Here is a 23978-nt window from a genome sequence, read left to right as displayed (position 1 = left end):
CTGAAACTGCCCTTTGACTGGCTGAACACCTGACCATAATTCCCCGACAACATGCACTGCTGGCAGATTCCAGGGCCTCCTTACAAGGGCCTCAAAAAATACTTGATTGTCCTCAAGCTGATTGACTTGATTGAATGTCTTGCTGCAAGACTCTCTGGCAGCCAGTGCTTGGGACAAACCAGCAGTGAGATTGCAGGGAATGAGTTGGGGGCTGGGAGAACATGACCCTAATCCCAGCCTTATCCCGTGAACAGGGAATCAGAAATTAACCAGGGGCCTGGGGCAATTGGCCCTTGATGCTCAGGGCCTGGCATCTATCCAGTCAGTGAGCAGAACTCTCCTCCTCTTCCTCCAGACTCCCTCCCAAGCCCTCCCCTGGGGCAGCCCAATACCAGCTGACAGTTGGACAGGCCAACCAGCCCCTGCTAGCCCTTCCTAAGGGTCAGGTGACCTCCCCTCCCCAGACCTCTGTAGCCCAGCCCTCTGGGTAGACCTGAGTCTGGACAGACTTCCCCACAAGTGCTATAGTGGATGGTGACTTCTCCACGCTGGGACCTTGGGAAAGGTCTTTACCCAACACCACAGACAACAAGCATTGAAAGAGAAGATTAGTTTCCACTGGACCCTCTTTTCCACACATTCCCACGATCCCACCAGGAGTGAGGCTTTGGTGAGTCTGCCTTAGGGGATAGGGACGGGCAGGGAGGATCCTGATGAGACCTGAACCAGGGGAGTCTCATGGCGACAGGGTCTGTTCATACCACGGGGGACCAAGTGAATGGGCTTCATCTCCATCCAGGACCCCCTGACTAGGGGTCTGCTCTGTGGAGGTGCTAGTGTGTCTGTGTGTTTGGGGGTGGGGGGTGTTGGCACAGTTCAGCAACATAGAAATTGTCATTCGCTCCTCTCCCATCTCTCTCCCCCTTCCCCTAGAGTCAGCCCTCCCCTTCCTAGGGTGTTCAGGAGTCTCTGACTCTGGCTCCTGCATGAAGGCAGGAGGGCTGGGGTGAGCCCGGACTGCAGAGGAAGCTGTAGGGGCAGGTGCAGGCGGTTGGAGCCAACGGTTCGCACTCCACACTGGGTTTAACCCTTCACAGAGGCAGCTGTCCCAGGAGAAGTAGGCAGCACCCCCTGGGCCCTAGGAACAGCATGTCCTATCCCAGCAGCCCCACTTCCCCCGGGTGTGGCCACGGGGCTGGATGACATCAGTACCCACAGGCAGCTGCTGGGGCCTGGGTGCAGGCGCTCCCATGGAGGGGGGTGGTGGTGGACTATGGCTATCGGAGGCATGTCACCACCAGGGGCCCCCACTGCCCTGGGCAGTAGTCTCTGGGGGCCCCCCAGTGAACCTGAGACCTGAACTTGAGACTGCCATGGTGCTCGGGCTCTCTGGGGGCCTTAAAACCATCCATGGCTGGCCCCTCCCCAGAGATTCCGATCCCATGGGGCAAGACCTGGGCTGTCAGTTTTTAAAAGCAATGTGGTTTAATTTTTTAATCTTTTTGACTATGAAAAACTTTAAGCCTATGGGAAAAAACAGAGGGAATGACACAATGAACATTTGCATATCCCGTGTCTGGATTTACACAGTTGTTTTGAGTTTTGCCATATTTGCTTCATTGAATTCTCTAAGACTAAAGTATTTTGAAGTGATTTATGGACCTCACAGCATTCCCTTCAAAGTACTTCAGTACAGGTCCTTACATAACCCCATGCCTTATCCCACTGACAAAATTAACTCCCCAAGAACGTCTGCATCCAGTCCATATTCAAATTTCCCCCATTCCCCCTAAGTGGTTTTTATTGTTTTGTTTAAACCAGGATCCAATCAAGGGGGATCAGATCAGTATGTTTTCTGAGTCTCTTTCAATCCAGAAGCGTCTCTGCCAACCCCTCCCCTCCCCTCCCAATTTTCCCCCCAACCACAATGAATTGCTGAATTTAAAGGCCAAAGAACTGCATACAATATCTTGTAATAACCATTAATGAGAAAGAATATGAAAACGAATATATGTATGTATATGCATGACTGGGACATTATGCTGTACACCAGAAATTGACACATTGCAACTGACTATACTTCAATTAAAAAAAAAAAAAAGGCCAGCTGTGTCCCAGGAGAGTAAGAACATGGCTGGGGCAGCAGCTCTCAGTACTGAGAGGGAAACTGAGGCCTGGAGAGGAAGGGACAGGGAGTTTAGGCAGAACCAGATCTCCCAGCCCCCTGTGCTGATTCCCTGTACCCTCACCCCATCATGCTCCCACAACTCCAGCTCCTTATCAGGGATCTGAGAAACTCCTTTTCTGCAAAGGGCCTGTGGCCCCTAGAGCCCTCCCAGTGGTCTCTCCCAGGGCATCCTGGGGGCAGCAGACCACACCGAGCTCACTTGTGGCCATCACATGCCCCTGGTTTCTCCTGCTCTGAGCAGGACACCTGAATAAATCCTTCCCATATGGCTGCTATCTTGTTTATCAGCAGCCACCAGGGAACAGCAATCAACTTTATGAGCATCAAGCCTTGGCTTGTTCAGGGAGCTGGCTTGGGCAAGCTAGCTCAGCTGGCAGCTGAAGGGGGCGTGGGGTCTGCCCACCCCACCCCGGGGGGAGGGCCAGTGGACTGTAGACACTGAAGACCACTTCCGCTCTGCTCAGAGGTACTTGTAAGGGCCCTGGCCCCACCTCCTGGGCAAGCCCCTGTCCCAGGTTTTGGGATCCCTCCCCTGTGACTCAAGCCAGGCACCCCACTCCTCAGAATGTGCCTCACCAGTGGCAGGAAGCTCCCCTCCCCGCTACAGACAACCTTTAGAAAAAGGTAGGTGGCAAGAGGAGAAGGGAATGTGAGGGAGACAACCACCTTGATGACAACTTCTGAGCTCTTTAAAAACAGCTCTCTGGGAAAGGCAGGGGCCCTTCAGCCGCCGTCTGGGTTCTCTGAGGACAGGCCTGGCAAACCCAGGGTGGTTTGGGAATACATTCCCTGGTCGCTGGGCCAAGGTGCTGGCTGGCCTGAGTGCCTCCACTCTGGGCTGTTCTGGCCCATCTGCTGCTGCCCTCTGCTGGGGAAAGACTGGCCCTTCAGACTTGGCCAATTCAGCTCCGTGGCCTGAAGGATGGTGACTACACTCACATATTCACTTGCTCCAGCCCACTATTGTGTTTTGACCTGAAAAAGCTGTTTCTTTTCAGAGTCATAAAGATACCATACTAACCATTGGCAAGACCATCTATCTCTGGCTCATAAGGCAGGAGGCTGGTCATATTACTTAGAGAAACGTGGGAAGTGGGCAGGTCTGGATAGCTAGCAACACTCAAGATCCTGGGCACAGCTTCAAGGGGAAGAGGTCTCAAGGAGCAAAGCGTGCCTGGGAGGGGCTGTTGGAGTGGTTACCAGCCATGCCCAGGGGGAGGGGGGGAGGCGGAGGTCCTGAGGTGCCATCATGGATCAGGATGTGTTAGGGGTTGAGAGGGAGAAGCCCTCCCAGCCTCTGCCTCCCCCAGAGCATCCCTTCCAGCGGCGCTCGGCTCCTTGAGTCATCTTTGCCCCATGCGTCTCCCTTACTGATAGCAAGCTCGGAACATTGCTGGTGCTGCTAAGGACATTTGTCAGGGGCTGAAGGGCTTCTAAACTAATAATCACCGTATTAAAATCGCATTTGGTCCTCAAGCTGGAGGAACGTTGGGAGATTTTAAATGTTAAGAGAAAAGGAGAGGGGGGAAAAATCTTCCCTCAAAGGATAAAATCAGCTCAGAAATAAGTCAGGAATATGAAATATTGCTCTGCGATTCTGGAAATCAAGCCTTCCCTGGGAGATGGATGCTCTCCAAAGCCACATATTTCAGCCACAGCTGGGAAGGTGATGTGTGATGTCCCCCAGCATTTGGTATTGATCCCACCGGGCTGGGGGACTGTGTAGATGGAAGGCTCACCATCCCCTTGAGTCATTTATAGAATGGATTTTAAAACTTGATTTTTTTTTCCCCCAGAAAATAATCTTGTGCCTTCCGAGCCCGGATGGCCCCAGATAATGCACAACCCCCTGCCACGTGACAGACTCCATTCTCCTGCCCATTACAACCTAAGCGGTTTTAAATGGTTTTCGGGTTCTCTCATCCCTAATAGATTGAAAAAATGCTCCCTTGGGCATCACAGAGACATTGAATGGTACTTGTACCAAACCTCCGGCTCGGAGCGGCCTGGGAAATGTACATTAGAGCTTCAGAGGCGAGAGGGCAGGCCATAAACCATGCTGCTTCTGAATCTGCAGCCCGACACATTTTATATTGCAGTCTTCTTTTGCTACAAGCTGTTTCTTAATTATCTCCTCCCCAGAACACATCCCTCCCTGTCAGATTTATTGGGAAGTGGTCCTGAAGGCTTCCACATCTCAGTGATTTCAGGCAACCTAGACTGAGCAGGGGGTGGCTAGACAGGCATCTCTAGACCGTGTGGCCAGGCTGGGTCTCCACCCACTCCACGCCCAGGCCCACAGCAACGTCAGCCTCCATCCTCCCCACATAGCCCTCCCTCTAGTCCCATTTCCCTACCTGTCTGCCTTTCCCTATTGCTCTCTGCACACAGGCCCCAAAACAGACCTTCCTCCAGCTCCCCTAGGCTGACCCTCCATCTCTCCCCATCTCAGACCCCTCCCTGGACTCTTCACCACCACCTGCATCTCAGCTGACAGCAGTATCTCTCCTAACCTTTTCAACTAGGACTCATTTTTCAACATAATTTGTTCCCTACAAGTCCCCCTGCGATATTCATTATGCTTTTAGTATCTGTTGATCGAGAAAAAAGATGATGATAAAAACTGCTCGGAACTCAATAATGCCTTTAAATGAATTTGTATTTTGGCAATCACCAAAGCGTTTACATACATTTGAGAAATTATCAAGCTCAAGGGTATTTCTTTCCTAGTCTGCAAATAATGCTTGTGGTGATGTGGCTTTGGGTCAGGTCTGGAAGGGCCCATGGGTGGGAGCCCTCCACCCACAGCACAGTGAATCCACACTGCCCAGCACCCCGCAGAAACCCAGGGGTAGCGCTCTCGCTGCCCAGCCAAGTGGAAGCTCCCAGAAGTCTCCCGCTTCTGATGTAGGCTAGTGCTCACTAGCACTGGATCCTGGGCAGGCTCTGCAACTTTTCTCCATCCAAAAATTATTCTCTTGAAAAACAGAAATGGGGATTATAAAGCCAGTGGTCCACAGAAGATGTTCAATAGGACTGGCTATTATCATAGAGGAAATATTTATGCAATGAAGTATTTGGGTGCCTGAGGTTGCTTTCAACTTCAGGGCTCCATACTGAGTATTTGGCTGTGAGATGGTGAATCAATCAGAATGGACTAGGTTGTGCTCTGTAAAAAACAACCCCCAAATCTCGGTGGCCTAATAAAGCCAAGATTTCTTTCTCGATCATGCTACATATCCTACATGTAGTTATTCAGTGACTGTGCTTCCAAAATCACCCTCGCCAGGGAAGGAGAATGTAGGGAACAGCTTACTCTAAAAGCTCACACCGGAAGTGACATACATCACTCCAATCCACGTAGCAATGACGGGCCACGATTACCTTCAAAGCGCACGGGAAGTGCAATCATTCCATGTTCCCACAGGGAAAACGAGAATGTTTGTGAACAGTCCTGACAATGACCACAGTCAGCCAGCGAGTTTCCAGCTATAAGGAACTGACAGCCTCTGATAAGTCTCATTTATTCCAAGTTGAACTCTTACCAGTTTGATGTGTGGTTTCACCTGCCATCTTCCCTAAAATGGGAGAGGTGAGTTCTAAAAGAGGTATATCTTCTGTAATTTTTAATGAACTCAGATTTAGCATGTGGGTAGAGGTTATACCCACAGAGGCTCTCAGGAAGAGGAAATAAAATGTGCCTCAGCTTGATGGGTGGCATCTGTCATTCTGCCTGGCATCACTGGTATTGTCATCTGTCCCCACTCTGGAAGCCAGATACAACTGTGGGCCCTGCTGTCCATGACCCTCCTTTCAGACCAGGGAGTGTCTTGCAACCCAGTGGCAGGCTGGCTATCACTCAGGCCCCGCAGGGCTGCACTGACACAGACAATCCAGGGCCTCATTTAACAACCAGCTCGATGGCTGGCCCCATCAGAGAAATTAGCCCTTGAGTCTCCTGGAGTGAAGCCTAGAGTCATTTCATTCAGGACATGACCCAATGACAAGGCAGGAGGACACAGGGATCTGGGGCCATTTGTCCACCGTTCCTGGGAGGGCAGGGCTCTAAGCTGAGTTCTTCTGGTCAGGAGCATCTCCGCCTCCTCCTTCCCTCCCTCCCTCCCTCCTTCATCTTTATTCCCTCTTCTCCCTCCCCAAGGAGCACTAGGGAAGGATGCTGGGCAAGAGGTCTGGCCTGTGGGTCTGTGGGAAGAGGCGTGGGCTGGAGATGATGTGGAGAGAGGGACATTTGTCTCCCTCCAAAGCATTAAAGAGAGCCCTTCAGTGTGTCAAGGAGGGTGGGGCGTGAGGTCCTGTCTCAGGTGAACAACTCACCTGCCTTCCCAGCACCCAAGCTGAGTCACAGGAGTCAGTCCTGAGAATAACCCATGCAGTGACAAATCTCGAGCAGTAAAGACACTTAGGAGAGGGCTCCACAAAGGAGGGCTGTGCATTTTGTCATCTGAGCATCCTGACAAGGCTGTGGCAGTGGGCGGTAAGCCAAGACTCAGTCACTCAGAACCTAGTCATCCCCAGGGCCTCAGCAAGCTGGTGGGAATGCCAGGAACAGACCTGGGTGCCTGAGCCCTGGCCCAGTGCTCTTGGGAATCAGAACGGGGCCCAGAGGCATTGATCAAACGCCAAGGCCCAGGCCGGTCACAGAGTGGAGGGCCTCTCTAGCTCAGTCCCACAGCACCAGACAGAAAACCCGCACTTCCTTGGGAGACCGAGGTCAGCACCAGTGCCAAGGGGAAGCCACAGAGGCCTCCCCGTGCAGCAGCAAAGCCCACTTGCTTGGGCAGGCGCCCCCGATGCTGAGGCCACTGCTCATGCATCCTCCCTCCGCCCCTTCCCACCCACCCTTGTCAGAACCTCAGACCACATGGCTTGAGAGCCGGAGGACCCTCAGACATCCCCTAATCTACACCCTAAGATGACTTTTGACTGAAAGGGCCTCAGTTTATCCAGCTTCAAGTCCAGATTTTTTAAAAGTACAGACTGGTTACCCAGCAGACACCCCACCACTGCTAACCCACGCCAAGTCTGGGGGTGGGAGAGTTTGCATTGCTTTGCACGGGCCATCTCAGAGGCCCAGGTCTTCGTGCCTCGTCCATGCTCCCCAAGAAGGTTTGGCCTGGGCTCCTGAGAACATCTGACCCTGAGGGTGGCAGGGATGGGAGAAAGAAGCACTATGGATGACAGAGCCTCTCAGGCCTGGCTGACACTTCAGCCAGAAAGCGCCAAGAAGGTCCAGGGGCAGGGGGGAACCTCGCCTGACCCCGCATGATGGTTTCTGCAGAGATCTGGACCCCAGCTACCACTAGGACACAATTTACTGTCATCAGTGAGGAGAGGGCAGACCAGGGGGCACAGGGTAGGAGATATCAGCCCTGGGGGACGAGAAAACCTGGGTCCCTGTCCCAGCACAGCCATAGCCAGTAACTTGCTGGTGACTTTGGCCAAATCGCAGCCTCCTTGGGGCTCAATTTCCTGACTCTTGAATTAGACAAACAGCAGCCCTCAGCCTCTCCGCAGCATGGTGGGTAAGCGTGCTCTGGGCTAGTGTGCCTGGATCCAAATCTCTGCTTTCCCCATAGTAGCTGGGTGCACACAGGCAAGTTACTTAACCTCTCTGTGCCTCATTTTCTTCAACTGTAAAATGGAGTTGATAATACTAATTACATCACAGGGCAGTTGTGAGGCTTAAACAGGTTAATCCCTAAGTAGAGTACATTGCCTGGCACACAGCAACACGGTGTGTTTGTCACCATTTATTGCTATTTCCTCCCCATGCCACCACTGCGAGGTGACATCCATGTCCTTAGAGCTCCTTGGGGAGAAGGTGGGGTGGGGAAAGAAGAGTGGTGGACTGCCCAGCAAGGCAGCATGAGGGCCTGCCTGGGACCCCGCCTGGACTTGTCAGCAGAGCTGGGCTAGCAAAGGTGAGGCCAGGCCTGGTTGGCGCCAGGCCCTGGGGAGCTGGTGTGAGGGCCAGGGCCTAGGCTCCTTCCGGGAGTGGCTATAAATGAACTTTACAACCTGGCTGTCCCTCTGCTTACCAGAAGCGCCTCTGCCTCCCTCTCCTTGGGGACAGGTCAGCTGGCAGAGGCCGACACACAGTGAGTTTGGTGAGAGGGGAGGTAGTGGGCGACGTCAGCGTTCTCTGCTTTCATCTTTCTTGCCTTGGCTGAGTCTGTGAGTCGGATTGGGTTGGCCAAGCAACTGTGCTACCTTATCTGATAACCAGACTGAAGATATCAACTCATCCCTGGGCCAATTCTCGATTTCCCTTGGCATCTAAATGCCTCCTCCTTCTTTTTTCAGCTCCTTGGGGCGGATCCCAAGTAGGGGTCACCTCTGTGCAGTCTCAGAGGAGGGCTGGGAGAGACCTAGGCTGTTGTCTCAGGCACAGCCCCTGGCCATCAGGCCTCAGTCCTCCCACCCCAAGGCCTCACCCAGCAACCCCAACCTCCCCAGGCACACTCCAGCCAGGCATATGGCAAAGCAAATGTGCACACCGGACAGAAGACACCCCCTTCCTCTTCCTAAAGGGGTGCTCTGTGGCCTGCCAAACAGTAGCCAGTTCAGGAGAGTACTGCGGAGGGGAATGAATGGGCCAGACTGTGGCTTTCAATGCCACCTGGTACTGGAGGTCCAGGTTGGTGGTGGGAGCTTCTCTGAGTCAGGGTCCTGAACAAATTGATAGGTACCACTGTGCGTGGAGCCAGCCAGCCATGCCCATGGTCTGGACTGAAGGGCAATAGAGGGTTAATCATGCCCAGCGCTGCCCAGCCTGGTTGCATCCTCGGCCGGGAGTCCAGCAGAGGAGAGAGTATTAATAACTCTGTGGAGACGGGCACCGCTGTGGGAATGTCCTCTCAAACAGGACGAATAAGGCCCCCATTGCAGTGTCTCCTTGGCACTCTCCTGAGACAAAGTCAGAATGTCTTTAGGGGCTGTGTTTCCAGCCCAGAGTTCCAGCGTTTGCCTGAGGTCTGACAAGCTGGCCCTTAGAGAGGGTGACAGACACTCAGGTGTTGGGGGACCAGGCCGAGAGGCAAGGAACCCTGTGGTGGGCCCCAGCAAGCCATCAAACCATCACAGGCCCTGTTTCTGTCATTTGCAAGCAGTGGTAACAAAGCCAGTCTTCCCACAACTGGTAGGGAAATATGACCACCGCTGCGATAATGCTAGAAATAATCATGGTAAATCACATTTATTGAGTGCTTAGCTCTGGGCACTGAGCTAACCCTCTCATGGACTTTTATCTCAGTTCTGTCCCTAACTCTGTGAGGTGGGTATCATTATTATCCTGTTTATAGATGGGGAAACTGGGCCCCAGAGAGGTTTAGTAACTTCCCCAAGTCACACAGCAATTGTGGAGCCATGATGGTGCGCAGGATGTATATATGCTAGAAAATAATCAAGCATTCCTGTACCCCTCCACCCCTTGCAAAGAGGGGAGAACCCCAACAGCAGGGGTTCTTCTCTCTTCTTGTTGGGCCTGGGATCAGTTCCCAAAGGAAGGCAGGCAGTGTGACACAAGACCTTCAGACATACTCACTACACTCTGAAAGCTTATAGTTTTGTGTATTGTTTTAATGTTTTAAAATTTAAATTCAAAACATACAAAATAGTATTTAGTGAAAAGTCTCCCTCTCAGCCCTGTTCCCCAGAGGCAATAACTGTTACCAGTTGCTTGTAACAGATTATTCCAGAAGTAATCGATGCCTATTTACAGTCTTGTTTAACTACCTGTGGGTCCAGGCTGGGGACTGTGGGTCCTTCCAAAATCTCCCACCGCCCGCTAGTCCCCAGCTCCCTCACATCCTTTCCCCTTCCGCTTCTGCTTTCCAGGGGCCCCTGCCAAGAGTCCTTGGCCAGGAAGACACTTGTGCTATGACAGAGATAAAGGCCAAGAAGGAGAAAGTTGAGGACTGCTGACAGGCTAGCCGTCTGTCCAGGAGCTGCTACCGCGCCCTCAGGCCCTCCTCTTGTGGATTTCCAAGGCACCCCTCCCCGTGTTGAGGCATGGTTGTGCAGGACAGCATGGACGCTGGGGATGCCAGGGTGGGCGTGCCGCTGGAGCCCTTCCTGCACCAGGTTGGGGGGCACCTGAGCCTGATGAAGTATGACGAGCACACGGTGTGCAAGCCCCTCATCTCCCGGGAGCAGAGGTTCTACGAGTCCCTGCCGCTTGCCATGAAGCGCTTCACGCCACAGTACAAAGGTAAGTGAGTGTCCGGGCAGCCAGCCGTGCTCCGTGCCCCAACCCTGGGCCCAGCTGGCCCACATGCGCCCACCACTTCCTCCAGCAACACAGTGTGTTTCAGGGTTGCCATGGAGACCTGCCCCTCTCCTGCAGCCCAGCCGGCCTTCACTGCCCCACTTTCTCTGCATTCTTCAAGCCTCCAGACCTGGAGTGTAATGCCATTTGGTGTCCCTACCAATTAGCTCAAGCCATCAGGCTTCAAGGAATTGAGAATGGGATAAAGTAATCCCCCAGCCCCATCCCACCCTGATGGGACCTCTGGTCTGCACTTCGGGAGTGTCATGGCTGGGTCCCACGACTCTGGTTGGTAAACACAGAACATAAGGAAGCTTCCTTCACCTCACTCTGGAGACCCAGATGGGTGGCAGGAGCCTCAAGTCTGGGATGGGGCACAGAGGAGCTGGAACAGTCTGTGTTTGGGAAACCAGAACCCTCATCCAGGGGCAAAGCTGGGGCATGATCTGCCATCCTGGCGTAGCTGGGGAAATGGTACTTAGAGCAGTGTGTGTTCTGGATCTGAGCCCAGAGTGGGTTCTGGGAGAGAAGTCTGGATGGGGAGAGGTGCCGTTTGTGGGTCTCTGGGCAGGGGCACTCAGGGCGGCCAGCCAGCATCCATGGGGCAGGTCATTTTGTCCACATCCAGCCTTTGGTCAGTGAGGTTCACTGAGCTCAGGGCATGACTCTGCCAGCTGCCAGCCCCGCAAAGGGATGACTGCTCAGAGAAAAGACCTCTTTTAAAGGGTTTTAGAACTTACTACTGCAAGCTTCTGCCTTCATAGTCCAAATGATGTCTGTAGTGAAGGTGATGATAATATCCCAAAAAGTCAGTTAAAAACTTACCTGCATTTCAGTGGGAAGGATGAGGCAGATCTACATCAGTGTTTCTCAAAGTATGATCTGGGATTGGGGGAGGTTATAACTCTGTGGTAGAGCATAGGCTTAGCACACACGGGGTCCTGGGTCCAACCCTCAGTGCCTTCATTACATAAATAAATAAATAACCCTAATTACCTACCCCCCTCAAAAAAAAAAAGTATGATCTGAGATCAACCCACTTTACCATAATCATTGATGTGTGTGTGTGTCTGTGTGTCTGTGAGTGTGAATGCAGATTCCCAGGCCCCATCCCAGACCTGTGAATCAGAATCTCTGGGGTCAGGGCCCAGGAATCTGTATTCAGTATGCTCCAGTTTGAGACCCACTGAGGGAAGGCCAAGGCCTTGAGCCCTGGGCATTGCTTAGGTCCTGAGAGTCTGAGATAAGACCAGTGAGAGACGGGGGGGGATGGCTGGTGTACAGCCTGTGCAGGCCTCCTCTGGGGCCTCAGGCTGGTGTTGTCCATCAGCTGTGGGTCACTGCCCGTCTTGTCAGAGCACCCACTGGAATTAACATCTGTCCTTTCACAACTGAACTCAAGCCAGCAAAAGGGTGGTGGGATCTCAGGTGGGGTAGCTTGTGCCTGCAGCATTTCATGATGGTTTGACACAGCTCTGGAGCTGAGACAGACTGCCAGGGCAGCCAAAGGCAGAGCAGGGAAGTGAAAGAGGCTGGTCGGTCTCCAGGACCCCAATCTGGTGCCCTCCCTGCTCCCTGCCTGAATGTGCCATTCCTCTGCAGCATCAGGACGGCACCCCTCTGGATGGATTCGGGCACTGGTCTTTTGCCCAGACCCCTCCTCTGCCCTGCTTCCCCCTTCAGGTTGGGCCGATCCAGGTACCGCCTGCCCTGGGGCCCCGCTAACTTGATAGATTAATTTGTCATCACTTCACGTATCAGTCTCTGCCTTGGGGCTTCACTCAGGAGAGTTTGTGTCTGCAAACAAGTTGGGAGGAGCTGAGTCAGGGAACCACATGACATCCCTCAGGTGAGACCACGCAGCCCAGCTGAGGATGACAGTGAGGCAGCACCCATGGGCTGCTGCGACACCCAAACATGACGTTTCAAAGATGCAGAAATGCTGATTCCCTCACTGGCCAGAACACAACGCACATGGTGTCAGTGTCCAGGCGCCACCCGAGGAAACACACATCTAAGGAGACACTAGGAAAAGGCTGAGAACTGGGCCCTTCAGGGTCTTAGACACCTGGGGCAGGTGGCTGAGGTCAGGTTTGGGATGGGAAATGGCCTCAGGCTGTGCAGGCTTCTTGTTTCACCTGAGAAGAAAAGTAGTATCAACCAGCCCTTACCTGGTGTTCACTCAGTGCCAAACACACTGCAAGTAATTTCCGTGGACTAACTAACTCACATTTAGTCCTAACAACACCTCTCTGAGGAAGGTACATTTCACAGATGAGGAAACTGAGGCACAGAGAGTTTACCTGACTCGCCTCAGGCCACACAGCCAGTGAGAGGCAGAGCCAGGATTCAAAGCTCCAAGGTCTGGCTCCTGAATGTGGGCTCTGGGCTCCCCAGGCCCACTCCACCAGTGACTGTCACTAAAGAGGCAGGCTCCTCAGATGCCAGTGCTCAGGGGTCATCCAGCCCAATGAGGGAGGGGAGGTTTCTTGTCCAGAGTCACTCAGCTAGTGACCTCAGATCAGAGGGACTCAAACGCCCATAAGGCTACCACAGGGGTTTCCCCTTTTCTTTCTGTTAGGGACAGCCCAGAAGGCCTCACGCCACGGAGCACGCCTACTCCCTTCTCACCCTGCACAGGGATGGCATCGGAGTGCTGGGCAGGAGGATCATCCCCAAGGATGGCCTTCCTGTGCCAGCAGCTTGCCCTGGACCTTTCGCTGGGCTCCCTGGGCATGACAGCCCCTTGGGGCTGTGTTCCTCTGCCCCCCAGGCTGCCTGTCAGCTTTGGGTGAGTAAGGACATACTCCTAGGTCTAGTTGGTTAATGGATAAGCCAGATTCGTATTACAGACGGCGTTGAATAAATGTTCTCATGAGTTTAAAAATAAATACATGACAGAATATTCACGGAAGCTGCTCGGCCAAATTGAAATTGCTGGGATGTTCTGGGCACGGCAGTGAGCACTCTTGTCTGCCCAGCAGATGTGGTCACAAGTCAAGGTGCCTGGGGAGGGCTGGTGAGCAGGCAGATGGGTGCTCTGGCTGGGTCCCCCACTCTCCTGGCCAAGCAGGGGCAACAGAGTGTTAGGAGGCCTAGTCCTCACAGACACACAGGGAAGCTGGCAGCCAGGCCAGGGCCAGTGTGGCTCTTGACTTAAAGAACAATCCAGGTCCCAAGGAGCCCAGATTCCACTGACAATGCTGCTCCTGTCATGGGCAGGCACCTGGAGATTATTTGCAAGACTGCTATGTGCTGTGGTCCCAGCTTTCAGAGGGAAGGGCTTGGCTGAGCTGGGAGGGCTGTGAGAGAGGGAGGGAAGACAGATAGATGGAGATAGAGCTGGGCAGAGGCACACGGGAGACAGAGCTAGAGGGCAGGGACATGGAGTCTGGCTGGGTAGCTCTGAGAAAATGAGAAATAGGAATGACTTTTGGATTTTATTGGTTTTGGGTTATTTGCACCTCTGCTAGCCTCCACCTATTTAGACACTCAGAATGGATGCGATCAGACAAGAGCTGGAGCCCAGAGAAGCAGGTGAAGGTCGCATTTCCTGTCCCTCCAGGGAGGCCTCCTGGGCCCAGGGATCCCCAGGACTGTGGTTTCTGGTAGGCCTGTCACCATAGCGTCACAGATAGGAAAGTCCAAGGGGCCGCCGGATGGTAACTTGAACTTCACAAGATCCGAAAGGGCTTTGCCCTTGGCCGGCACACCTTCCTGGCTCCCAGGCAGCCAAGAGGCTCCGAACACCCCAAGGACAAGCACAGAGCCCGGCAAGCTCCCCTCACTTTTTGAACATGGGGTGGGAGGGCGGCTCTGGGGCCTGGGAGTGGTTCCCAGGTCAGTCCTCCTCCCCGGAACCAGCAGATCCACCCTCCCGCCAAGGAATCAAGGCTGGAAATATAATAGCATGTCCTTGGGCTCCTTGGCGCTCCCAGTCCTCTGCACTGATGGCCCTCTCACGAGGTGGTGGCACCATGGCTTCTCTGTTTGCTCCCACGTAACAGAATGACCAGAACAAATGTGACCGGAGACACAGCAGGAGTGTTCCTCTTCCACACACGGGTAAACATAATATGACGACACCAGTGTCTCCCAATAAAGTTCCATGTGACAACTTGAGCTGTCTCCCTATCTAGGTCAGGCGTGGCCTTCTCAGAGCTCCGCTCTTTACCAACTGTGTGACCTTGGGCGAGTTATTCAATCTCTCTGGGCCTCAGTGACCACAGTCAAGCAGCCTGCAGGCTTGCTATAACTTAGCAATAAACAAAACACACATAATGCTGGTGTACAGTAGGTGTAAAAGACCAGGCAGTGGTTATTACTATGTACTTATTTCACCGACCTGCAGTCAGCCCTCTGCTCTTGTGAGCAGAACAGCTCTGTGGGCTCGGTCTAGGGATGCCTGCAGGTGTCCAGGTAAACTACAGAATGCCAGATTCAAGTACGCAGTTATCATTAGCATCATCATTACTTCACAGGACATTGGGACCTGGGATGAGCTGAGAAAGAGCAGAGTTTTTTAAGGAGCTTGAGGGAAAGGAAGGTCACTCTGAGGCTGCAGAACTAAGACATTGGGAACCTGAGATGACAGGGCTGGCCCAGGGAGACCGCTGAGCTAGGCACAGATGGGTCTGGAGAGTGACTTGCTGAATTATAGAGCAACCCTGAGAGTGAGTGTCTGCTCTGAGCAGCCCAGGAGAGCCGGGCAGGGACACATGAAGGCGAATCAGCTGCCTTGACTGCTGGTTCAGCAGAAATGACCACTTACGCTGAAGTAACCAAGTGGCCGGGGGAGGAAATAAACACCTGGGAGGACGTGGTCACATGCAACCCTCCCACTCTGTCAGGGTCCCAGTGGGAAATGAGTGGTACGTGCAAAAGGGATTAAATAAAGAGAATTTTTAAAGGGGCTATTTGCAGAAGTGCACGAGAATTAAAGGAACAACAGGAGGTGGTGAGGCAGCCAAGAGAGCCATGCTGCAGCAGGGAGGAAACCAGAGGAATAACAGCCCCAACCTTTCTCCGCCCCCTTCCCCCCACCCCCCACCCCCGGCACCTGCCAATGTCCCTCATTGGCCAAACCAGCCAGCAAGAAGCCATTGGTGCAGTCATAGAGTCAGCCCCTCAGGCACAAAGCAGCGTGGAGACGAGTGGAGAGTGGGTTGGTAGAAGGAGCAAAGAGAGGATCCTCCCCACCATCCACTGCAGGAAGGGCAGGGAACCAAGGACTCTAGAGACCTGGGTCTCGCAAAACCATCTGTGTGGCCATCTCCTGTGCATGACCGAGTGTATCGTCCATCTTCCCCAGGACTCTGGCGAGGCTGGGCACCCACTGGATGCCAAGCCCCACAGAGGGAGGCCTGGACTCTGCCACCAGAGCAAGAAGTACAAAGCGGGTGACCACAGAGCCATGAATGTACAGGCCAGAGCTACAGACCCTACCTGGCCAATGTCCCAAAGGAGAGGCCTGGTTAGCGCATCCATTCAGTGGGTGTGCTCACACCCTTCATTGTCAGCCCACACCTGAAGTTAGAGGTCAGGCCCTGATCACAAACACCGGGGGTGAGGAGGTACTGTCAGTTGGAGAAATCTCACGAGTCTCCTGTTTTCTATCACAGAACCACATTCTGTCAATAATCTTCTTGTGCCAAGCGTCCAACCAAAGGAAACAGGGCACGTCAGTGTGAAAGTCAGAGATGGGGGAGGATGAATGAAGGGGCAACTGGAGCCCCACGAGGCTGTTTGAGGAAGGCTTCCTGGAAGAAGCTGGTCAGATACAGAGAAATGGAGGGGAGGGAAAGGGTGATGAAGGAGGCAGAGGGCACGGGGGAGGAGGGACGGGCCCCTGACTTTTTCACTGCCACCCAGAGGTGGAGGCCCTCTTTGCAGAGGACCAGCTCGGATGCCCCAAGGTAGGGCCCAGGCGGCGTGCTGTGATATGACTGGAAGGTGTGACTGTGCACAGAGGAACCGGAATGCGAGAATAAAATGTACATGCTGCTTTGTTTAAAGCGTGAAGGGGCAGAAAAAAATGCAACAAAGCAGAGGCTGTGCCAAGATCAGCCCAAGGCCATTTTCTGCAGGTTCCATGGCTCTGGGCTCATTCTGGAACAGCATTGGGTTCAGGCCAGTCCCCAGAGCTCTTGAGAGAGGAGTCAGAGAAGAGGGGAGGTTGACCAGTGTCATGAGAGTACAATTCAAAAGGCCATCGGCCATTGCACTCACTCAGGTAAGTGCCATCTGGTCTCTCAACCCTTCCCCCTGCCCACGTGCTCTGCAGGCACCATCACTGTCCACCTCCGGAAAGACAGCCGAGGCCATCTCAGCCTGGTCGCCAACCCACTGAAGGAGAATCGGGGGCCCTTCAAGGTCTCCACGGAGTCAGCGGCCGTGGCAATATTGCAGACTCTCCAGCAGACCGGAGGAGGTGGCGGCACCCTCACCCTCGCCCAGTGGCAGCACACGCAGCTGGCACACTCGCTCAACGAGAGGTAAGGGGGCCACCTGGCAGGATGGCAGAAACCAGGCAGATTGTCCCTAGCAGGGCCCTGCTCCCACCTGTGCCCAGGCCGACAGCTCCCCATGAGGGCTGGAGCCGAAAAACTGAGAAACTCAGATGAAGGCTCTGTCTAGAATAACCAGTGTGACCAAAGAAAGGAAGGCGTTTTCTTTTGTGCCATTTTTAGAGGGAGGATTTTGATGCTTTTCATCTCAGAAGTGGATGCACACACAGCATCCTATACAGAGTAGGCATTCGGTATAGGTTTGTTTAATTAAATACCTGTTTCACTGAGACCATGAAGGGTCTCTTGGAGGGAGAATGTGCAGAGCAGAAGCCCCAGAATAGTTGACATAAAGGAAAAGTGTGGCTAATGTCTCTCGGAAATCATCTTTCCTTAGAGGTAGGGACAGGACAAGGAGAGAGGTCAACGCAGTGCTCGGGGGGGCCCTGGAGACACAGGCAGCTCAGGGCACCCGAGGTCCTTGGAGAGGTCTCCGAAAACTCTGTTAGTGTTAGCTGACCTTTCTCAGGTGAAAACCATCCCTGGGGATTTTTTAAACATTTATGGGAAACAAAAGGGAGCTAATACAATGAAAGCGCCTCCCTTCCCCAAGGAGTACTGCAGATCTAATTAAGCCTCCTGGCTTGGTGTCAGGAAGTGGAGAACATTATCTCCATGTCACAGACGGGGAAGCCAAGATGCAGAGGGCAGGGGAGAGGTTGGACCAAGGATCCATGATTCTCACCCCGATGGCATTTGAGGTCTCCAGGAGATAACGACACAGGAACAACCTAAAACCTCCAGTCTTCTGGTTCCAGGCAGGGTCTCTGCCTCCATACAGTGTTTTTTTCTGTAGGGAGTTAATAACCCAGATCACTTACAAGTGAATTTAAACCGCCTCAGTCCCCTGAGGAGGTGACATGCTCTGTGAGTTTAGAGAGACCCCTCGAGGCCGGCAGCATGGACTGACCTGGTGCCCAGGGACTGAGCGGGGCAGGAAGGGCACTGGGAGGCCCTGCAGGACAGTAGCCAGGAACAGTCCACATCAGGGTCCAGCCCCGGAGAGCCCAGTCAGTCACAAGTGCCCTGACTGTCGTGTGCTCCCCTGGCCCGCAGCCCGGCCACGAAGCTCCTGAGGTCTGAACTCCACCTCGAGGCCCAAGTGCCCTCCCTGATAGAAGATGCTAACGGGAACCAGGCCGAGAAGAGAAGCTTTAACCCGTGGGGCCTGCGCTGCCACCAGGCTCACCTGAGCCGCCTGTGCACTGAGTACCCAGAGAACAAGCGGCACCGTATCCTCGCCCACTCTGCCGCCCACCGTACACGGTGCTGTCAGGGGCACGACAGAGACAAATGGGGGTGGGGCGGGAAGGGGAGACACACATGCAGGGCCAAGGGAGGGGTGAGGGGAGACACTGATGGGCGGGAGAATGGGAGGCACAAGCCCTCAAACCTGGGTCCTAAAAGAAACCAGGTCTCTCCAGAAAGAAAAATTAGCCGCTGGGAGAGTCAGACTGAGAATTAAGCTGAACACAGTACCCCTACTTGGGCCACTGATCATGTCTCTGCCGCCTGGGCAGTACGGATGGGTTGGGCTGGGGGTCTCTGTGGGCAGATGGGAATGATGACTGCCACACTGGGTGGGGGCAGTGGGGTTGCTCAAAGGGTGGGTCCTTGCACCCCAACCTCCCTTCCACCCCTCCCAATTCTCCCCACAGCTGTCTTCTCATGGAGTTGGTGGGTGAGAAGGGTATGTGTTTTCTCTCTTAGGGAGATGCCTGTGGGGTGGACCCTTAGGAGAGGCACTCCCCCATCCCCCTAAGGCTGCACATACTCAGTGAGCAAATTCAGGCTTGAAATGCCCCCTTTATCACCACTGGACTCCTTCCCGCAAAACCGGTGGCCTGTTTCGCAGTATTTACTAACATACATCTACAGCCTGAATCCCTAAGAAGCTTTTGCAGGATAATTACTCCTCTGAAATTAATATTCCTGCAACTCATCTCTGAAGCTAATATCAACCCACGTCTCCCGAAAGGTACTGGCCCATTCAGTGAGTCGAGGTTTTAGCCTTATGATTTTCTACCATAAAATGTAAATTGAGCATGGCCTGCCAGGGATTTCACGCCTGCATTTAAATTCCAACCTTAGAGCAAAAAGGAAAAGGAAAAGAAGCTCACTTACTTGTAAACTCCCCCTAAGTAAATGGACTTATTAAAGCAGCCTGCAAAGTTAATACCTTGAATTCTTAATAGTGAGGACAGGCTGGTCTGTAATGAAAGACATGGGAATGGAGGGATGGGGCTCAGAGGAGGGAATCTCCAGCCAGCTTCTGAGGCCTGCGAACTGCCGCTGGTGAGCAGGGGCCTTTATGTCCTCGGAGCCTTCCTTAACATAGTGTGACCAGGGTTCTTGTTGCTGGAAAATGTAGTGTCACAGTACAAGCATCCCTGCGTCCTGGACCTGAAGATGGGGACCCGGCAGCACGGGGACGACGTGTCGGAGGAGAAGAAGGCCCGTCACATGAGGAAGTGTGCTCAGAGCACCTCGGCCTGCCTGGGCATGCGCATCTGCGGCATGCAGGTAGGTGGCAGAGGGCCTGCTGAGGGGCTGAGCATCCCAGCATGTCCCCTGGTGACAAGGATGTCTCCCATCCAGACACCGCCGCCCCGCCCCCGCAGGGCTCTTCACTTTGCAAGAGCTACAGAGGAGGCAGCCAGGCGCCTCTTTCACCAAGGAAATGCGAATCCTGGTCTAGGACACACTGGGTTTTTTAAAGAGCACCTTGTAGGATAGTAGTGTCAAAACCCACCATTTAGGGAGGAGGATGTAGCTCAGTGGTAGAGGGCATGCTTAGCATGGACAAGGTCATGGGTTCAATCCCCAGTAACTCTGTTAAAAAAATTAAATAAATAGATAAGCCTAATTAGCGCCCCCAAGAAAAAAATTTTTTTAATATTTAGTGGGGAAGGTATAGCTCAGTGGTAGTGTGTGTGCTTAGCATGCACAACGTCCTGGGTTCAATCCCCAGTGCCTCCATTAAAAAAAAACACACACACATACCTTTTTGGTGGGGGAGGAGGTAATTAGGTTTTTATTTGCTTGTTTATTTATATGGAGGTACTGGGGATTGAACACAGGACCTTGTGCATGCTGAGCACACACATTACCACTGAGCTATACCCTCCCCCTCAAAACCCCACCATTTTTTAACTCTGGTAGCTGGAACTTTCCATAGTGGCCATGTAGGTCCTACCAATATTGAGAGCAGAGCTTTGATGACAGTGTGTGAGCAGGGCTAGGGAGAGAACCGAGGGAAAGCTTCTCTGTGTGCTCCGTGGATTCCTCCTTCTCTTAAACAATGAAGCCGAGCCTTCTTCTCAGATGCCGTGAGGCAGTCTGCTCTTTGAATCCTTATTAGACATTCCCTCTTCTTACTACACCTTTTCTGCTTCTTCTTGCTACTTGCTCTGGTTCACAAAGTGGGAAGGTCATAACCCGCTAAGCCCAGCAAAGGAATGGTTAATTTTTTATTGCTCAGACTCCAAGCCTCATTTTTTGCTGCTCTGATGTAGCTTAAGGCTGGGGCAGCAGGGGAACAGGAGGAAATAAACTTTCTCCACTCGTTCACTCTGAGAGTCTATCTATTCAAAGCAAAAACCAGACACCGATTTGACGGTAAATGTTATAGCTTTCTTTAATTGAAACTGCCACCCCTTGAAGCTGGAAGTTGAGTCTATAAATTTGTTGCACAGATGTCCCTTGGAAGGCTTGGAATGCAGTCCTCAAGAGAATGGAGTGTGATGATTTGTGGTGCAAATGGAATCTTTCTCTGGACCTCAAACCTCCCGAAATTGATCTGATTTATTTAGGAAGTGATGCCTGTCATGTGTTTATGATGGCTAATTTAGCAGCCAATCTCCAGTCCTCCAAAGGCAATACCAGGTCTATTGTATCTTTCGAATTTTTTCATCTCTGGTTTTCTGTTAACATGTCATGTAATTCAAAGGCAGGGGAGACCTGAGAAACTGTCTTGACCAGATACGGGCAGCCCTTTCCAGGTGTGCCAGGCAGAGGTATGCCAACTCACATTCTGGGCATGCCAGCCGCTGGCCTCCATTCAGCCTCTGCTGATGCCCATGCCATCTGAATAAAATGGGAGCGGCTGCCACTGTCCCCCCATCAGCATCTCTCCTCCATCTGCTCCCTTCTGGTGGCCAAGACATGACAGGGGAGGGGAGGGGAGCTGGTGCCAAGGAGAGGAGCCACCCAGCCCCACAGAACTGCTTTGAGCCCTCCCTGCTCCATCCAGGCTCCACTGAGCTGCACGGGCTGCCTGAAAACTCCATCCACACCTGATCCAGCCTGTCTTTTCATCTTCAAACAACTCACCCCCGCTCTACCCCCAGAGCCGATATGGTTTCCTTAGTATCTGCAGAGAAGGGACTTTATAAACTTTGTTGGGGAAAATTGAATCTAGTTGGCTTTCCAAGGCCATTGGCTGTGATTTCAGACTCCTACTAAAGCTTTCTCGCTTGGGTTTGCTAATATTTGAATTGAAGAGGGCTGGAAGCCAGGCTTTAAATCACGATTTGGAGGTTGACATTGGAAATTCACAAGAAAGGAGATCCAAACCTTTTCCTCGTGGGTGGAGGGTCACCTCTGCACGGTGAAGGATCTTTAGACCTTGGATTCCTATTAAAGGCTTGCACAGAAAGCAATTTTAAAAAGTTACACCAGTGCTTGATGAACGATCATCTTTCCATTCATTGCAACCATTCTTGCCCTGCTTCTCAAAAAATCTGTATATATATTAGCTTGTGATGCTGCCACTGTAGCAGATGCGATTTTTTTTTTTAAGTTTGCAGTTCTTCACATTTCTGTCTTCTTTTTAATGTAAGGTTTATCAAACTGATAAGAAGCACTTTCTCTGCAAAGACAAGTACTATGGAAGAAAACTGTCAGTGGAGGGTTTCAGACAAACCCTCCATCAGTTCCTGCACAACGGAACCCGCCTCCGGACGGAGCTGCTGGAGCCCATCCAGCGCCAGCTCCAGGCCCTCCTCTCGGTCATTAGGAGCCAGAGTTCCTACCGGTTCTACTCCAGCTCTCTCCTCATCAGCTATGATGGGCAGGAGCCACCAGAGACTCCGCAGACGACCCACGGCAGCAATGCTGGAGGAGTCGTCAAAGTTGACATCCGGATGATCGACTTTGCCCACACGACCTACAAAGGCTCCTGGAATGAACACACCACCTACGAGGGACCAGATCCGGGCTATATTTTTGGCCTGGAAAACCTCATCCAGATCCTGCAGGATATTTAAGAGGGAGAATGAGACTTGTTGGGCCCATCTAGATTTTTCTGGAGTATAGCTCTCAAAGGGGACCTATTGGTAGCTAGGGAGGTCTCGATACCCTTGAGATGTCTTTGGAATAATTATAGCTATGTTCAAAAGCCATCTCTACATATGGCAGGCTATATTAACAGCTGCTAAGAAACCAGAGGTAATTCTATGTACCCTGGCATCTTGCACTAATGCGAGTCATCGTTGGTTGGACAGTCAGTATGAAACGGCGCCCTGCTAAGTACATGGGAGGGGTGCAGCAGGAGTTAGAGGCCAGCATTACAGTGAGATTCTGGAGTATTTGCATTTAAAGATGCTTTTTGTTGTCATGCTGCAGTCCTCATGAGCTGTGAGGCCAAAAAAAAACCTTACTTGAAAAAGCCTGGAGAGTGTGTTTATGGTTTTCCTGCTCGCTGGAGCTGCCTACTCCCAGGGCAGACAGAGCTGACAATGTCTCTTACCTTCGTCAGAGACATTGGAGGTGGGGCAGGATGAAGTGGGAGAGACCTGCCCATCACCCCAGCTCTGGACCTGGATTCTGAATGGGCAAGGTCAACCCCAGACACAGCACTGGCCAACCAAGACCTCAGCATCTCCATGTTTTCCCCTTGGAGAGGCAGGTCCTATGGGAAGTGATGATTCTGCCAGATTCTGACCACGAAATGGCTCTGACCCGGAAATGCAGCTTCTGGTGGGGGTGGACCGCATATACAAAAGAGCCACTTATGGGAAATTATACTCTCCGCTACTATTTATTTAATTTGGGGGGGGGGGTCAGAAGAGAGGAGCCTGGAGGACCGAGGAGACCAGGCGCAATGTTTACAAGATGAGTGGACAGGCATAAATACGGAACAGAGAGAAAATGGTTCCAATTAATTCCTTCTTCTGCACTGTGGAAACCTATTACAAAGCCCTTGAGTCAAGCACTGAGATACGTTACCCAATTAGGGAAATAAATTTGTTAACAAAGTTGCTGAGGTCACCAGTGATTATTTGGTGTGCCTTATTACTCTTTCTGTTTGTTTATTCTGATCATCACACTGTATGGTAGTTCTAGTTCATGGGTGGCCAGAGTATATACAGCAAGAAAAGTTCACCAATTTCCTGCAATCCTTTGAGGAACCCGGGTGGGAAATGGTGGCTAATAAAATGTCTGCATGTATCACAAGGCAGGCCCAGATCTAAGAAACAAGTGGTCCTTTCATGTGAAGCTTACACGATGCAAAGAGAAGTAATTTCTGTATTCTCATGACTAATTAAAATCAACTTTGCAAAATCCACACCAATAGGAGGAAAGAGTGGCCTGGATAAATTTTTTTTAATTTTTTTTCAAAATTTATTTTTCTGGGAGGGGAGATAATTAGGTTTATTTACTTCCTTATTTATTTTAATGGAGGTACTGGGAACTGAACTCAGGACCTCATGCATGCGAAGCATGCACGCTACCACTTGAGCTATACCTCCCCCCTAGATAACTTTTTTTTAAGTTTGTTTAATTTTAGGATATGTAATATGTATTTCAAAGCAAGTTAACTTGCCTAATTAAGTTTGGCCAAGGTAAAGATGTGATTGGTATGTATGCTCTGAGTCCGTGGTGGGAGAATTGAGTCAAAGCGTAACGGCAAAAGGAAGTCAGCCAAAAATGAAAT

At 52.2% G+C, this 23978-nt stretch overlaps 1 protein-coding gene across 2 annotated transcripts; it reads left to right on the top strand.

The window, feature by feature from the left end:
• The first annotated feature begins 484 nt into the window (after positions 1-484).
• On the top strand, positions 485-23311 carry IP6K3 (inositol hexakisphosphate kinase 3). 2 transcript variants are annotated; one of them, XM_006180494.3, is made up of 6 exons: positions 485-670; positions 10046-10418; positions 16759-16969; positions 18098-18273; positions 19389-19564; positions 21883-23311. In XM_006180494.3, exons 2-6 carry the CDS (start codon positions 10220-10222, stop codon positions 22306-22308), a joined length of 1188 nt encoding a protein of 395 aa, XP_006180556.2. In that variant the 5' UTR covers positions 485-670; positions 10046-10219; the 3' UTR covers positions 22309-23311. The 2 variants fall into 2 exon arrangements, with proteins under 2 accessions (XP_006180556.2, XP_032318733.1); XM_032462842.1 differs by lacking the exon at positions 485-670 and adding an exon at positions 5636-5780.
• The last annotated feature ends 667 nt before the right edge of the window (positions 23312-23978 follow it).

Source organism: Camelus ferus, chromosome 20, assembly GCF_009834535.1.
Source record: "Camelus ferus isolate YT-003-E chromosome 20, BCGSAC_Cfer_1.0, whole genome shotgun sequence".
Lineage (NCBI taxonomy): Eukaryota > Metazoa > Chordata > Mammalia > Artiodactyla > Camelidae > Camelus > Camelus ferus.
The sequence above is the reverse complement of the archived record's forward strand: the minus strand, read 5'-3'. Positions and strand labels throughout refer to the sequence as shown.